General features: G+C 37.5%; 1 protein-coding gene across 5 annotated transcripts in view; it reads right to left on the bottom strand.

Annotated features, from left to right (window-relative positions):
- PRCP (prolylcarboxypeptidase) overlaps window positions 1-16674 on the bottom strand; it is a 141515-nt gene that overhangs the window by 80546 nt on the left and 44295 nt on the right. For all 5 annotated transcript variants that reach the window (XR_009249654.1, XR_009249655.1, XM_058687637.1 and 2 more), the window contains exons 3-7: window positions 16465-16605; window positions 13139-13240; window positions 6707-6888; window positions 5165-5322; window positions 4424-4596 (exon numbers count right to left, since the gene is read on the bottom strand). Coding sequence is in view for 3 of the 5 variants with exons in the window: in XM_058687637.1 (XP_058543620.1) it covers window positions 4424-4596; window positions 5165-5322; window positions 6707-6888; window positions 13139-13240; window positions 16465-16605 (756 nt within the window). In the remaining 2 variants the exon portion in view is untranslated. The remainder of the gene's footprint in view (window positions 1-4423; window positions 4597-5164; window positions 5323-6706; window positions 6889-13138; window positions 13241-16464; window positions 16606-16674) is intronic.

The raw sequence follows: 16674 nt of genomic DNA, 5'->3' as shown, positions 1-16674 counted from the left end.
TTTTTATCATGCAACAAAAAAGAAAACTGTAAAACAGTAGAGTAATTCATATGAGGCTCAAAAATCAACATATGAAATAGATTTAATTCACTTTCTATTTCCTAGAACAAAGATGAACATTCAGGAAAAACTTAAAAAGAGCATTAGAAGTCCATTTTAATAATTCTTGTTTTAAAGAGTCTAGAAATCATGGTAAAAGAACATTTCAATCTTAGTACCAAACTAATTAGCTCTACACCCAGATATTTAGAATCTCCCCTTTGATCCCACATACACTAGACAGTGTAAAGATAATGATTTGTTTAAAAGCTTTATGTGTCCTCTTACCTATAAGGATAAACGTCTGAATAAGAGAAATAAAAAGGGGGCAAAGAAAAATTTTTAAAAGAAGGAAAGAAGATGGGTTAAAAAAAAAAAAAAGACCAACCTCCTCTCGGAAAGTATGGCCCATCCACATTAGAGAAAGGATTAAGCAGATACATTCAGCTTTTCTAACAGATTTTCTTTCTCTACGGCTTCAATACCCCTCTCACACTCACAGATAATCACATTAGTTTTGTCATTAAAAGCTCCCTTTTCATAGAATGCACCTAAACCGCTTAAACCACCCAGAGAGGTCGCATACATTATCAAACACCAAGACAAACGGAAGAGATTTTCCATTTTATGTCTTATTATTTCACTACATCTAACTGCATGCTCAGAAGGCCAAGCCAAAAGATTTGGTGAGTTATCAGCTAAAAAATTATTCCAAAATCAATAACCACTATAGTATCCTTAAAAACTGTTCTTTCAGCTGAGAAGAGACCTAGTAGTTTCTATGCTGACAGAGCAGTCAAATGACAGAGAGGTTTTCTATTTCCCTTTTCTCTTCTTCCTTGTGCTCTCTCAGCCAAGTCCATGATTATTTCTGCATGAATGTTGCAGCTTCTGTTAACAGTAAACAAAAGCAAATGGAGTCTGAGTGTGCAAAGCCCACAAACAAATTAAAAAGAACGATACTAGAGTTGACACGGAAAAGGCATTCAATCACTGCCTCTGTAGGGTCCAGGCAGAATTGGAAATCACCTACTTTTTTTCATAACCCAACTGTTACACATTATCTCACTATCCTAAGCCTAAGTTACAGACTTAGAAAAGGACGGCTGTTTGTCAGCCTTTTAAAAAGGAGGAAGTGTATCAGAGGGAGGAGGAGTTATGGTTAAATGGAACTATCCAAGTGAAAGAGCGGTCCCCAACTGGGTAGTGTTCCTGGGATTAGTGGGTTGGGAGAACAGAGAGGAGGTCAAGAAAGGAGAAATAGAATGAACAGTGAAAGAAAGTGATCTGAAGCTAAAAGTTTGGGAGGGAGACATGTAGTAGAAAAACTCTGAAATCATATAGGATAAAACTGGAAATAGAGGCAATGGAAAGTTCTCAAGCAGGGGGCAATGAGAGATTTCTTTTGGTTGGGTGCAGGCAAGAAACAGAAACATAAATATATTATAAGCAACCAAGAATTCCTTAATATGCCAAAAGAAAGGATAAAACCAGTAAGAAATGACTGAAGAGAATAACAAGAAGTAGTCCTGGAGAAAAGAAGTAAAACCTGATTGTCGGGCAAAGACACAAATTACCTTGCCTTAAAAATAAACTTTTATAATGCATATATACAGAAGATAAAAGAAGGACTGTGCTAAATCAAAAATAAATGGCAGAATATTTGAGATATACTCTACTAATTTTGAATGAATGAATTTTTAATGAATACTTAGGAGAGAGGAAGGATAGGATATTTATTTACATGTGAGATGCATCAGCAAATTTTTCAAAAGCAACATTAAAGAAATGGGGAGAAAAGCAAAGTTAGTGTTCCTTGTTCCAAATCATAATACAAATGAACACAAAAAAGCTGTATTCCTCTGGCTTTTTTATAAATCAGGGGTCGGCACACCCCCAGGCCAAATCCAGGCTACTGCTTATTTTATAAATAAAGTATTATTGCATAGTCTTCCTCATTTACTTGTATTTGCCTATGGCTACTTTCCTGCCACACCTGCAGAACAGAGCAACTGTGACAGAGACCAAATGGCCCACAAAACCTAAAATTTTTATTATTAGCTCTTTACAAATAAAGTTTGCCAACTTCTGTTCCAAATACCAAGGGAATTCCCTGTATGTTTTTGATTTATGTATTTATTTTGAGAGAGTGACAGAGTGCAAGAAGGATAGGGGCAGAGTGGGAGACAACAAGAATCCCAAGCAGGCTCCGCACTGACAGCACAGAGCCCAGCGCGGGGCTTGAACTCATAAACTGTGAGATCATGACCTGAGCCGAAATCAAGAGTTGGACACTCAACTGACTGAGCCACCTAGGCGCCCCATTCCCATATGCTTATCATGTGACAACTCATCTGTTCTTCAAATGGGCATAAAAATGCAAACTTAATTTTCACTTTGTAAACAGACTATAGTTAAATTTGATAGTTGTCACAATGTGGCTAGAGATCCACCCCAAAATCCAGCCAAATCCTCTCCTAATCCAGTGCGATATGGTAAAAGATCAGAGGCTCTGAACAATGGTAGACCCAAGTTCAAATTGTGCTTTCCCCATTTCTTGACTGAGCTTAAATTTCCACTCCATTGTACCTCTTTTTCCCAGAGTATTTTTGTGGGGATTAAATGGGACAGCATATATGAAAGTGTTCTGTAAATAGTAAAATAAGAGAGATAAGGCATTATTAGCACAAAGACATGTATGGAGGCTAACTGGCTCAAATTTAGTTTTTTTCTCATTATTTTGATCCAGGTTTTCTTACCATGAGAGAGATCTGATCTTTTAAATAACTCTGTATTGTCTAAATTCAATTGAATTCAATACAAATTTACCTCTGGCCTGCTATGTGCAAGACATCCACTTCTCATTCTAGCTTTTAGATGAAGAATAGGATCTCTAATAGCAAATGACCTTGTTCTATGTGGGTTACAAAGTTTTAAGCAAAATGTTCATTTAATAGTTCAAAGGGACTGATGGGGCACCTGGGTGGCTCAGTCAGTTAAGCGTCTTGACTTCAGCTCAAGGTTCATGAGTTCAAGCCCCACGTTGGGCTCAGAGCCCAACAGAGCTGACAGCTCAGAGCCTGGAGCCTGCTATGGATTCTGTCTCCCTCTCTCTCTGCCCCTCCCCTGCTCACACTCTCTCTCTGTCTCTCTCTCTCTGTCTCTCTCTCTTTCTCTAAAATATAAACATTAAGAAAAAAAATTTTTTAAATAGTTCAAAGGGACTGTTAAGTTCAAAGTGCTTTTGAAAACTGGTTTTCATCTGACCAAGTCTATTTATATTTCCAGCACTCATTCTACCTGTAGAATCAATTATATTCTCTAAACTTAACCATCAAGTTAGCCAAACTTTAATTTTAAAACTAATAAGAATATTCTTTACAAAGAAATGCTTAAAAGAGGATGGATACACAATAAAGAATTTTGTCATGAAAAGAACTTTAAAATTTATGGTGCGATGTATCTTTACAGTTTCCACAGTACTTTCATGTCTAATATTTTATTTGATCCTCAGCACAACCCTGTGGAGAATGTAAGTATCATTACCTCATTTTGCAGAGGAAGACAGGGAGGCTCAGGAAGAAGACAGCCTCGCCCAAGATCACACAGCTGGTATATGGTGGTTCTGGATCAAAGATCCAGAGTCAGTACTCCTTCCACTCCACCCTGCTGCATGGGGATCACTCCTTTATATGTCGAGCACTTAGAACACATTAGCAGTTGACTGAGTCATAGCACTATGATAGCAGTTGCCTTTTATTAAGCACTAACCATATATGACATAGGTCTATGTGTCTCAGATGTATGACAAAGATGGAGTAAATTGTGCATGCAAAGTGTACAGCACAGGACTTGGCACACAGTAATCGTTCCATTAGCAGCAACTACCGGTCTTAGCTCTAAATCATACAACTCTATAATCTATACATTTATCTCCTTTATTCAAATCAGAGGAAACTGATGTTTACAAACATTAGGTAAGGTGTCCAAGGTTGAGTAACCAGAAAGTGACAGAAGCCAGAATTTCTGCCCAGGTTGGTCATACTCAGAGCCCCTTTGTCATTGGAAATTCCTCTGATACTAAAAGTCACAGAAAGCACCAGGTTAAAAAACAAAACAAAAAGAGAGAGAGAGAAAAGTTCATATTAAAAGTGATGAAGGAGAGGGGCCTGATGGCTCAAGTCCCTTAAGCATCTGACTTTTGATTTTGGCTCAGGTCATGATCTCACGGTTCAAGAGTTCAAGCCCCATGTTGGGCTCAATGCTGACAGCATGGAGCCTGCTTGGGATTCTCTCTCACCCTATCTCTCTGTCCCTCTCCCCTCTCAAAATAAATAAGTAAACTTAAGTAAAAAAAAGTAATGAAAGGATATTTTCCTATTACCTTGATAGGCCAAGCAGGCAAAGGCTGTAAAAAGTTAGACTCATAAGGGTAGTCCACCATTGCCAGATTTATCCAGGTTTCAGAGATCCAGCCTTTCAAATGCTGAACATCCTGCGAATTTCTTAATGGGGTACATAAGTGAAGGGCTTCAGAAAGCCAATGCAAGCCACTGCCTGAAAACAGAATCACATTGTTGGAATATAAAAACCACTACTTGACAGAGGCTTTACTGATCACTTGGTATTTTAGAAAATTCAATCTTCTATACCATTTCTCCAAGTATGCTTTTTCAACATTCAATAAAATATTTTTAAAGTAACTGGAAAATCCCATGATAAACAAGTTGTCTATCTTCATGGGGTGTGCCAGAATTTATTTGAATTATTTCCTGTTTCAAAGATACTTTTGAAATAAGTAAATAAATAAACAAATGGAACATCAGAGAGCAATCAAAATGCATAAACCACAATAAAATAAAACAAACAAGTATCTGACAAACATAGTGTTGAACAAAAGACAGCAGATACAAAACATAGTACTATGTTCTTGATTACGGTGGATGATTATTATACTAAAATACCATACTGGTTATGTTTCACTCCATGAAAATTCATCAAGTGATGTATTTTGATTTGTGTACTTTTCTGTATGTTATACTTAAAAATAAAAACAAGCAAGTGTTGAATTTAACAAGTGAAAGGTAAAACACTCCATGATTTTATTCTATTAATTAAAGCTTACCCGTTCTTGCGAGTCGAGTAATAGCACCCCAGGAATCGTGGATGGTCTCTGAACAATTTGGGCCACTTTTCCTAAAATCTTCAGTTACGATCTTCATAAATACACCACAAGGTACCAGATTACCAAAATGCCAGATGGGGGCAGAGGCTGCAAGAGCTCTAAATTGGAAGGAAAATAATAAAGGCAAACATAAAAAAAAATGTAACTCATCAAATTCAAGTTTTGAAATTGAAACGGACATTGAACAAAAATGGTGAGAAAAATAACAGCTGTTAATGAGATAAAAACCAGAAATCTCAGTACAACAGAAACAAATATCTAAGTATGCTGTGACAGTATTAAGAAGTGCTCATGTTCAATGAATAGCCACTTCTCCAAAGAAGACATCCAGATGGCCAACCAACACATGAAAAAATGCTCCACATCACTCATCATCAGGGAAATACAAATCAAAACCACAATGAGATACCACCTCACACCTCTCAGAATGGCTAACATTAACAACTCAGGCAACAACAGATGTTGGCGAGGATGTGGAGAAAAAGGATCTCTTTTGCACTGCTGGTGGGAATGCAAACTGGTGCAGCCACTCTGGAAAACAGTGTGGAGGTTCCTCAAAAAATTAAAAATAGGACTACACTACAACACAGCAATTGCACTACTGGATATTTATCCAAGGGATACAGGTGTGCTGTTTTGTTTTTTTTTTTTTAATTTTTTTTTTCAACGTTTTTTATTTATTTTTGGACAGAGAGAGACAGAGCATGAACGGGGGAGGGGCAGAGAGAGAGGGAGACACAGAATCGGAAACAGGCTCCAGGCTCCGAGCCATCAGCCCAGAGCCTGACGCGGGGCTCGAACTCACGGACCGCGAGATCGTGACCTGGCTGAAGTCGGACGCTTAACCGACTGCGCCACCCAGGCGCCCCCAGGTGTGCTGTTTTGAAGGAGCACATGCACCCGCATGTTTATAGCAGCACTATCGACAATAGCCAAAGTATGGAGAGAGCCCAAATGTCCACTGATGGATGAATGGATAAAGATGTGATATATAATACAATGGAGAATTACTTAGCAATCAAAAGGAATGAAATCTTGCCATTTCTAACTATGTGGATGGAACTAGAGCGAAATTAGTCAGAGAAAGACAAATATCATATGACTTCACTCATTTGAGGACTTTAAGATACAAAACAGGTGAACATAAGGGAAGGGAAGCAAAAATAATATAAAAACAGGGAGGGGGACAAAACATAAGAGACTCTTAAATGTGGAGAACAAACAGAGGGTTACTGGAGGGTTGTGGGAGGAGGCATGGGCTAAAAACAAGATAAAAACAGAGAGGGAGGCAAACCATAAGAAACTCTTAAATACAGAGAACAAACAGAGGGTTACTGGAGGGTTGTGGGAGGAGGTAAGGGGCATTAAGGAATCTACTCCTGAAATCATTGTTGTACTACATGCTAAGTTGGATGTAAATTTAAAAATTAAAAAAATAAAAATAAAAAAAGAAGTGCTCATGTCCAACATAAATGCATTTACCCAACCACCATATGAGGGTATTTCATCCTGAACCAGGCTGCAAGCATGCCACCATAAGAGCCCCCTAGGGCAATGACAGGTTGATTTTTAGCTCCTGGGATTGTTCTTTTCAAGTATTTGATTAACACTGCAAAATCTGCCAGAGCTTGTTCTGATGTCAGATAATTCAAGTATCTGGAATCCTAAAGAAAAGTAACAAAGAACAAGTATAAATGTGCACATAATAGCAGCTTAGGCATAGCATAGATCCAGGGAAAAAGCCAGTCAGATAAGTTTTTCTCCAAATAGAATTTCTAGGCAATTGAGTTAAAATGCCCAGTCAACGCAATAACACTGCTGATTTAAATAAATCATTAAAAAATTAGTTTAAGTTTGTGCGAAGAACATAATGTATTTTGCATTCAAATGTAATTTCTATTAAATGCTATTTACCAAAGACCTTGTTGAGGTTGTAGAAACAATAGAAACAAACTGTAATATTTAATAGTAAATGTGATGGAATACAATTCTCAGCTTAACAAACAACTGCTGTATTACAATTTTTATTACTTTTTTTTAATGTTTATTTGTTTTTGAGAGAGACAGAGAGACAGAGAGACAGAGCACAAGCAGGGGAGGCACAGAGAGAGAGGGAGACACAGAATCCCAAGCTGGCTCCAGGCTCTGAGCTGACAGCTCAGGCCAGGCTTGAACTCATGAACCGCGAGATCATGATCTGAACTGAAGTCGGATACTTAGCCAATCGAGCCACCCAAGGTGCCCCTACAATTTTTATTTTAAATTTTGAAACGTTTAAAATGGCTACTGGGGCACCTGGGTGGCTCTGTTAAGCATCCAACTTCGGCTCAGGTCATGATCTCGTAGTTCATGAGTTCGAGTCCAGCCTCAGGCTCTGGGCTGACAGCTCAGAGCCTGGAGCCTGCTTTGGATTCTGTGTCTCCCTCTCTCTCTCTGCCCCTCCCCTGACTGTACTCTCTCTCTCTCTCTCTCTCTCTGTCTCTCAGTCTCAAAAATAAACATTAAAAAAAATTTAAAAAATAAAATGGCTACTATACAGGCAAAGGTAGACTGAATCTTGTGAAAAACTGAAGAATCATCAATAAAAATCAAACTCATCCTTCTTTATCAGAAAGATTATCATTATATCTGCATACCAACAACTGGAAATTACCCTGTTGTAAACAACTATAAAATTGGAGTTACAAAATGGAATACAGCAACTACATCCAGGCATTAGAAAACAGGCAACACAAGACGTTGATCCCTGAGAGAAGGATATTCATAAAGTAAGTCCCATGATCACTGTCTCTCTGCCTAGAGACAATTTCCTCAGTGCAATGTAGAGGGGTAAAGCTCAGAGTCCTGCTAAACTAAGGGAGCTAGTAAAGTATATGATTGGACTCATAGGTGGAATTTGAGAAACTCAACAAATGAACATAGGGGAAGAGAAGGAAAAACAAGATAAAAACAGAGAGGGAGGCAAACCATAAGAAACTCTTAAATACAGAGAACAAACTGAGGGTTGCTGGAGAGGGTGAGGGCGGATGGGTTAAATGGGTGATGGGCATTAAGGAGGGCACTTCTCAGGGTGACCACTGGGTGTCATATGTAAGAGATGAATCACCGGATTCTACTCCTGAAGCCAAGACTACACTGTGTGTTAACTAACTTGAAAATTAAAAAAAAAAAAAAAAAAAAAAAAGTATCTCTCCTTTAAAAGAAAAAGTCTTATTCCTCTCTCTTTGAGCTTGGGCTGGGCTTAGTGACTTGGTTCTAATTAATGTGTCAGAAGTGACGTATAACTTCCAATGTTAAGTCACAATAAGCACTGCAGTTTCCACCTTGCTCTCTCTTGAGCCACCCAGGTACCCCAAGATACATACTTTCTTGACCTCTTACCTCCTCTTTCATTATCTATCACTAGTCTTTACTTCCAATTTTCTATGTATAGTTGAGTGTAATTTTTTTCTAATCCTTGCATAATTTTGTAATATTAACCATCATGCTACTGACAAATTCTGTGAGCACATGAAGGGAAAGAAGCATATCAAAAAGAGCCCTTAGTTCCATTTTGCTAACAAAGTATGAACCATGGGGATCTAGGTGGCATTATGTTTCTATCTGCAACAAGCTGACTTCTTCCAATGGTTTCAAGATCTATCAACTCTCCTAATCAGATAATTATGCAGAATAATAAGCTAAAGAATAGAGTTTCCCCCGATAGCCCAACAAATATCAGCAAATAGTTCTGTTCTTCATTCACAACACAAGAAATTTTCATTTATTTTATTTACTTATAATATGAGCTAATACAACCTCTGAGAATGAAAATTAAAACTCTTTTCAGGGGTGCCTGGGTGGCTCAGTTAGTTAAGCATCTGACTTCAGCTCAGGTCATGACCTCATGGTTTGTGGGTTCGAGCCCCGCGTTGGGCTCTGTGCTGACAGCTCAGAGCCTGGAGCCTGCTTTGGATTCTGTGTCTCCCTCTCTCTGCTTCTCTCTCTCTCTCTCAAAAATAAACAAACACAAATATACATATATAAACTCCTTTCAAAATAGGCAGCCTAGAAAATTACTGGCCCCAAGTTCTTCTAAAAAGATGGTATATGCATACTGGTAGTATGCATAATGATCTTAGGTAATCTTTTTTATTTTAATACTTGTTTTAATGTAATTTAGAAAAAAAAAAACTAGTACATAAAACCCTTGTTAAGATAATGCAAAATTTGAAAAGTTAGTTGTTTAAAGAAAAGTATTATGTAAATAATAGCACAGATAGCAAATTCATATACCCAGAATCACAAAGTACATGAGTGACTCAGTTGAGGAAATAGTATCCTTTTTATTGGGTGTACAGTCTGTGGCCAAGGCCAAAACTCCTTGTGAGATTAGGAAAGGTCAGAAGGGAATCCAAGTGGCCATTTGGACTCACTGAGACAGAGATAATTTGTCCTTATTTTATTGAAAAATACCTTTTTAAACATTTGAGTGCTCATTATACTTTTTCCTGTGGTAGACCCAGTATATATTATTAATATAATATATATTATAAGTGTATAATTTATAAAGTAGAATAATTCACTGATATTTCTGAAACAATGAGAAGTTCCCCTCACATTCTCTGCAGCCATATCTTAAGATTTCCCACTGAGTTAAAAAATGATCAACATTAGAAATGATAATATTATAGTTTAAAAAGGGCTTGGAGGCACCTGGGTGGCTCAGTTGGTTAAGCATCCGACTTTAGCTCAGGTCATGATCTCATGGTTCATGAGTTTGAGCCCTGCATCGGGCTCTGTGTGGATTGCTCTGAGCCTGGAGCCTGCTTCAGATTCCGTGTTCCCCTCTTTCTCTGCTTCTTCCCCTCTCATGCTCTGTCTCTCTCTGTCTCTCAAAAATAAATAAAATGTTAAAAAAATAAAAATAATAAAAAGCACCCAATCTGTTCAACTGCATATAAAAAAGGAAAGATTAAATACAAATCATTGAAATTTCAGGCTATTCAAGCTACAGCTATCATTTCTTTCTTAAAGTGGAACATGTAATTAGAACATGTAATATTCTAAACTTCAAAAAAACCTTTTAAACTTAAAATTAAAAACTATACAGACATACCTCAGAGATATTGCAGCTCTGGTTCCAGACCACTACAATAAAGTTAATATCTTAATAAAGCAAGTCCAATGACTATTTTGGCTTCCTATGCATATAAAAGTTATGTTTATACCATACTGTAGTCTATTAAGTGTGAATTAGTATTATTTCCAAAAAGATGTATACACTTTTTTTATTTAAAAAAAAATTTTTTTAATGTTTTCATTTATTTTTGAGACACAGAGAGACAGAGCATGAGCAGGGGAGGGGCAGAAAGAGAAGGAGACACAGAATCAGAAGCAGGCTCCAGGCTCTGAGCTGTCAGCCCAGAGCCCGATGCAGGGCTCGAACTCACAGACTACGAGATCATGACCTGAGCCAAAGTCGGACACCCAACCGACTGAGCCACCCAGGCGCCCCAAAAGATGTATACACTTTAATTTAAAAATACTTCATTGATAAAAAATGCTAACCATCATCTGAGCTTTCAGTGAGTTTTTTTGAGCTTTCATCTTTTTTACCAGTGGAGGGTCTTGCCTAAATGTTGATGGCTGTTGACCAGTCAGGGTGGTGATTGCTGAAGGATGGGTTGGCTTTGGCAATGTCTTAAAACAAAACAACAATAAAATTTGCCATATCAATTGACTCTTCCTTTCATGAATGATTTCTTTGTAGCATGTGACGCTGTTCAATAGCATTTTTCCCCTCAGAATTTTTTTCAGAATTGGAGTCAATCTTCTCAAACCCTGTAGCTGCTTTAAAGTTTGTTTAATTCTCTACATTCATTGTTGACATTTCAACAATATCTCACGGTATTTTCACCAGCAGCAGTTTCCATCTCAAGAAACCAATTTCTTTGCTCATCCATAAGAAATAACTCCTCATCCATGAGAAACAACTCTTCATCCATTCAAGTTTTATCACAAGATTTCAGCAATTTAGCACATCTTCAAGGTCCACTTCTAATTCTGATTCTCTTATTTCCATGACATCTGCAGTTACCTCCTCCACTGAAGTCTTTCTTGAAACCCTCACAGTCATCCACAGGGTTGAAATCAGCTTCTTCCAAACTCCTGTTCATGTTGATATTTTGACCTCTTCCCATGAACCCTGAATATTCTTCATAGCATATAGAATGGTGAATCCTTTAGAAGGTTTTCAATTGACTTTGCCAAGATCCATCAGAGAGGAATCACTCTCTGTGGCAGCTATACCTTACAAAATGTTTTTTGTTTGTTTGTTTGTTTGTTTGTTTGTTTTTTCAGAGACAGAATGAGCAGAGGAGAGGCACCAGAGGATCCAAAGCAGGCTCCATGCTGACAGCAGAGAGCCCGATGTAGGACTCAAACCCAAGAACTGCGAGATCATGACCTGAGCCAAAGTCAGATGCCTAACCAACTAAGCCACCCAGGTGCCCCACAAATGTATTTCTTAAATAAGATTTGAAAATCAAAGTGACTCTTTGATCCATGAGTTGCAGAATGGATGTTGTGTTAGCAGAAATGAAAATAATATTCATCTCGTTGTACATCTCCATCAGAGCTCTTGGGTGACCAGATGCATCGTCAATGAACAATAATATTTTGAAAGGAACTTTTTTCTTCCCAAGCAGTAGGTCTCAACAGTGGTCTTAAAGTATTCAGTGAACCATGTTGTGAACAGATGTGTAGTCATCCAGGCTCTGTTCTTTCATTTATAGAGCACACACAGAGTAGATTTAGCATAATTTTTTAGGGCCCTAGGATTTTCAGGATGGTAAATGTGCATTGGCTTTAATTTAAAGGTACCAGTTACATTAGCTCCTAACAAGAGAGTCAGGCTGTCCTGAAGACTTCAAGCCAGGCATTGACTTCTCTTTGTGAAAGTCCTCAATGGCATCTTCTTTCAATAAAAAGCTGTTTTGTCTATATTGAAAATCTGTTGTTTACTGTAGCCACCTTCATGATTTATCTCAGCTAGATCTTCTGGATAACTTACTGTAGCTTCTACATCAGCACTTGCTGCTTCACCTCGTACTTTTATGTTATGGAGACAGCTTCTTTCCTTAAACCTCATGAACTCTGCTAGCTTCAGATTTTTCTTCTACAGCTTCCTCACCTCTCTCAGCCTTCATCACATTGAAGAGAATTAGGGCCTTGCTCTGGATTAGGCTTTGGCTTGAGAGAATGTTGTGGCTGGTTTGATCTTCTACCCAGACCTCTCAAACTTTCTCCTTACCAGTAAGACTGTTTCACTTTCTTGTCATTTGTATGTTCACTGGAAGAGCATTTTAATTTCCTTCAAGAACTTTTCCTTTGCATTCACAACCTGGTTAAATGTTTGTTACAAGAGGCCTAGCTTCCAGCCTCTCTCAGCTTTCAACATGCCTTGCTCACTATACTTAATCATTTCTAGTTTTTTTATTTAAAGTGAGAGACATGCAACTCTTCTTTTCACTGGAACACTCAGAGGCCAGCTGGCCTCATTTCAACATTTTTATGTCTCAGGGAATAAGGAGGCCTGAGGAGAGAGACAGAGATGGGGGAATGGCCAGTTGGTGGGACAGTCACAACACACACATTATTTATCAATTAAGTTTGCCATCTTATGTGAGCATCTTCTAGATCACTGATTGCAGATCACCATAATAAATGTAATAATAATGAAAAAGTTTGACATGTTACAATAATTACCATAATGCAACACAGAGAAACAAAGTAAGCAAATGCTGTTGGAAAAATGGCACTGATAGACTTGCTCAACACAGGGTTGCTACAAACCTTCAATTTGCAAATAACACATGATCTGTGAAGTCCAGTAAAGTGAAGTTCAATAAAACAAGGTATGCCTGTACTTACCTTGAAAGAATTGTTACCAAAAGGTAGGGATTCTCCATAGTATCGATGTTCAGCAAACACCAACATAGCTTTCAGTTCCTCAGCCACATCCCACATGAACCCCTAGGGAGAATTTACAAATTCACAGGATAAAAATCATTTTTTATGTGAAACAGTCATTGAACCTTTTGCCAAGTCATATGAGATGAATGTTAAACCAGACCAAAAAGAGCTCTGAGAAGTTGCACAATTTATATTTGTTCTACAAATAAATAACTGTTGTTTCGTTGTTGCATGTTAATCTCATACTATAGTACAGTGAGATAATTAAAAATAAGCCCAAGTCACTCAACCACCAATCATTCCAACTCTCCTTATTCTGACACTGGAGCTGCATAATCAATATTTTGTCAAAAATAGTCTTCAAATTGCACTGTGTATAAAATAGTCTAGGAAAAACTGTAGATATGTAAGTTAGCTGCCTACCCATAAACATTTACAACATAAAAGAAAAAAGAAATACAAATAAGCATACTGGGCTCCCTTGGGTTTTATATTAATCTTATTTTCTCAAAAATAAGCAGTAGCTAACAATAGCTAATAATAATTGAGTACTTACAATGTATCGGGCTGCTCTAAATACTCCATATATATTACTTCATTTGATTATCACAACAATCTAAGAGACAGGTACTTTTAGTAACCCCATTTTACAGACAAGGACACTGAGGCACAGTAGTTTAAATATCCTGTAACAGTCACACAGCTAGAAAGCGGCAGAGCCAAGATTCAAGCACAGGCTAGCTTCACAGTACAATCATCAAATGCTTTCAGATCTTATTTCCATACTTAATGCTGGTCATTAATCAATCACTGAATTTTTTCACTTACCTCAAGTGGTGCCCTCAGAATCCTTCTCAACAAAGCACTCTAGACAGCCAACATCAATCGATTAGATTTAAATTTAGCACAGATTAAAAACTATTTGTCATTCCTAGGGCACACTGCTGTTTTTTAATGAACTGCTGCTTCCTAACAAGGGCTAAGAACCTCTAAAAGTTTTTATTCATCTTGATCAATAAATGAACAATTTAAAGAGCTACATGCACGTGACGATGGAGAATTTAACCTGTTATCTGTGATGGTTTCAATAACCCTCACTTTCTCTCTTAACACCTTGCCCATTTCCTGCCATTTATCTGCAGACCCTGTAACAACCAGCTCAAGCATGCCCTCCTCTGCCTGCCCCCCCCATTTTGGCATTGCTGATCAGTCCTGCCTCTCAACACCACCGTGCTAGGTATAGATCTCTATTACTACGCTGAAATATTTGTTTATATGTGTCTTACCCTACCAGACTATGAAATTCTTTTTTTTAAGTTTATTTATTTATTTTGAGAGAGAAAGCACAAGCAGGGGAGGAGTAAAGAGAGAGGGAAAGAGAGAATCCCAAGCAGGCTGTGAGACACCAGCCTGGAGCCCGACTAGGGGCTTGACACAAGGCTTGAACTCACAAACCATGATATCATGACCTGAGCTGAAACCAAGAGCTCAACCCAGAGTCACCCAGGTGCCCCCAGAGTGTGAGCTTCTTAAAGGTAAGGATCATCTATCAAAATAGCCAGGCCTCTGGGGAGCTGAACTCAGGCTTTCAAAGGAAGCAATTTAATTGAACATTGATTGTGGTCAGTAATTTTTGCCTGCATCTATTTCAGGGTGTTTTTATTTTTCAGAAGAGGTCCATGTAATATATTAACAATTTAATAACACTATGTGCCAGCACTGTCCTAAATTCCTAACTCTTATTTAGTCCTCACAGCAACTGTATGAACTAGATTATTATCACTACACCCATTTAACAGGTAAAAAAACCAAGGCACAGAAGAAGAGACTGCCCAAAGTCACACAGCATAATGGCAAAACCAGAATTCAATCCTAACCAGTCTATCACTCTTGACCATTCTGCTATAGTCTCTTAATAAATGAACATCCAGAATATGTGATAGTGCAACCAGGACATTTTAGTATAAAGGGAGGTGTCTAGGGCTGGGAAAGGGCCAGGACCCTTCTAAGGATCTACATCTAGTCACTTCCCTGGAACTGTTCCTACACTGTGTAGCTCTTCCTTTCTGTCACTTCTAAGGTAAGCCTTAAATTATGCTGCCTGTCAGAGCAGTGGAGGCAAGAACATCTGCCTGTCTATAAGAAAGAGGAAAAAGAGCTGGGAAAAATAACTGGACACGAGAAGCTGCCCCATGGCCGTGGCATAAATGGGAAATCACACATGAGAAAGAGAAAAAGACAAAGCAGCCTCAGGTGTTTCACAGAATAACTAAGCAGAAATCTGATGGAAAATAAATCCTGATTTCACTTGTCACTGATGTAAGAGAAATAGACATTCTAGGACCTGAATTATTTGATTTCAACTAACATATTTAGACTCAACAGTCTTCAGGAAATATTGAAAAATGAGAAATGCAATAACATTATAATTGGGTCGATATCTTTGCTTTCAATTCAGTTTAGTTCAACAAACATTTACTAAGACCTCTTGAATACCAGGCACCATGGCGGACATTGGCAATGGAGAAAATGTGATTCAGTCTTCAGTTTAAGGTAATTCACAGACTAGCTTTTTGGTAGAAAATTGACATTTTCTAGTCATAGCGCTAGAACATAAAAAAGGAAAATATCTTCCTTTCAAGTGTCCTTCTAAAGTAAATTTTGTTAATGGATTTAAGTGTTATTATAAAAGACAATAGAATGTGTGGTCAGGAAAGCAAGCTAACATCTATACTATTTTTTTACTCACAAATATAAGAAAAATAGTAGAACAGGAAAGCTAAACTAAAATATAGCTACAACTTTACCTCTGTCCATTCCTATTTGACAATCAAACTTGCATTTTGTTTTTCTTATTTGCACTGGCATTGTTTAGATTTTATTCATTCATTTAACAAATATTTATTGAGCATGTACTGTATGTCTAGCACAGTTCTTAGACTGAAAATACAATACTAAACAAAAAAACAAAAATTCATGCCCTCATGTTTATATCCTGGAGACCATAATCAAAACAAACAAAAACCAAAAAAATCTATATGCAATAATATTCCTATTCCCATGTCCCTTATTCACTCTAGAAATAAATTGGGATTAAAAAAAAATCTAAGATTCAATTGTCCAAAAATAGTATTTCACTCTTTTCATGAGTAATTCTTTAAGCTCTAAAGAGCTTCTTGATTAAGTACAGTAATATTTGGTCATATATACTGCAAAACATTTTTTTCTAGTTTGTCATAATAAAAGGCAAAGTGAGCATAGGAATTTCACAAATTTGCACATACCGTATTATTGCAAAACCAGACAATGTCCCCTTCATTACCAGTGTAGAAAAGTATTGATCCATCATCTTTCTTCCAGTGTTCATCAGCTAGTAAGTACCGCTGTTTAAAAGTTTTATCTGTAGTAAATCCAAAATGATCAACCTATGACAAAAACAAAGCAGACAAATTTCAGAGGAAAGTAAATGAGATCAACAAAAAAGTAATTAAACT

Source organism: Neofelis nebulosa, chromosome 10 (genome assembly GCF_028018385.1).
Source record: "Neofelis nebulosa isolate mNeoNeb1 chromosome 10, mNeoNeb1.pri, whole genome shotgun sequence".
NCBI classification, from domain to species: Eukaryota; Metazoa; Chordata; class Mammalia; order Carnivora; family Felidae; genus Neofelis; species Neofelis nebulosa.
The sequence above is the reverse complement of the archived record's forward strand: the minus strand, read 5'-3'. Positions and strand labels throughout refer to the sequence as shown.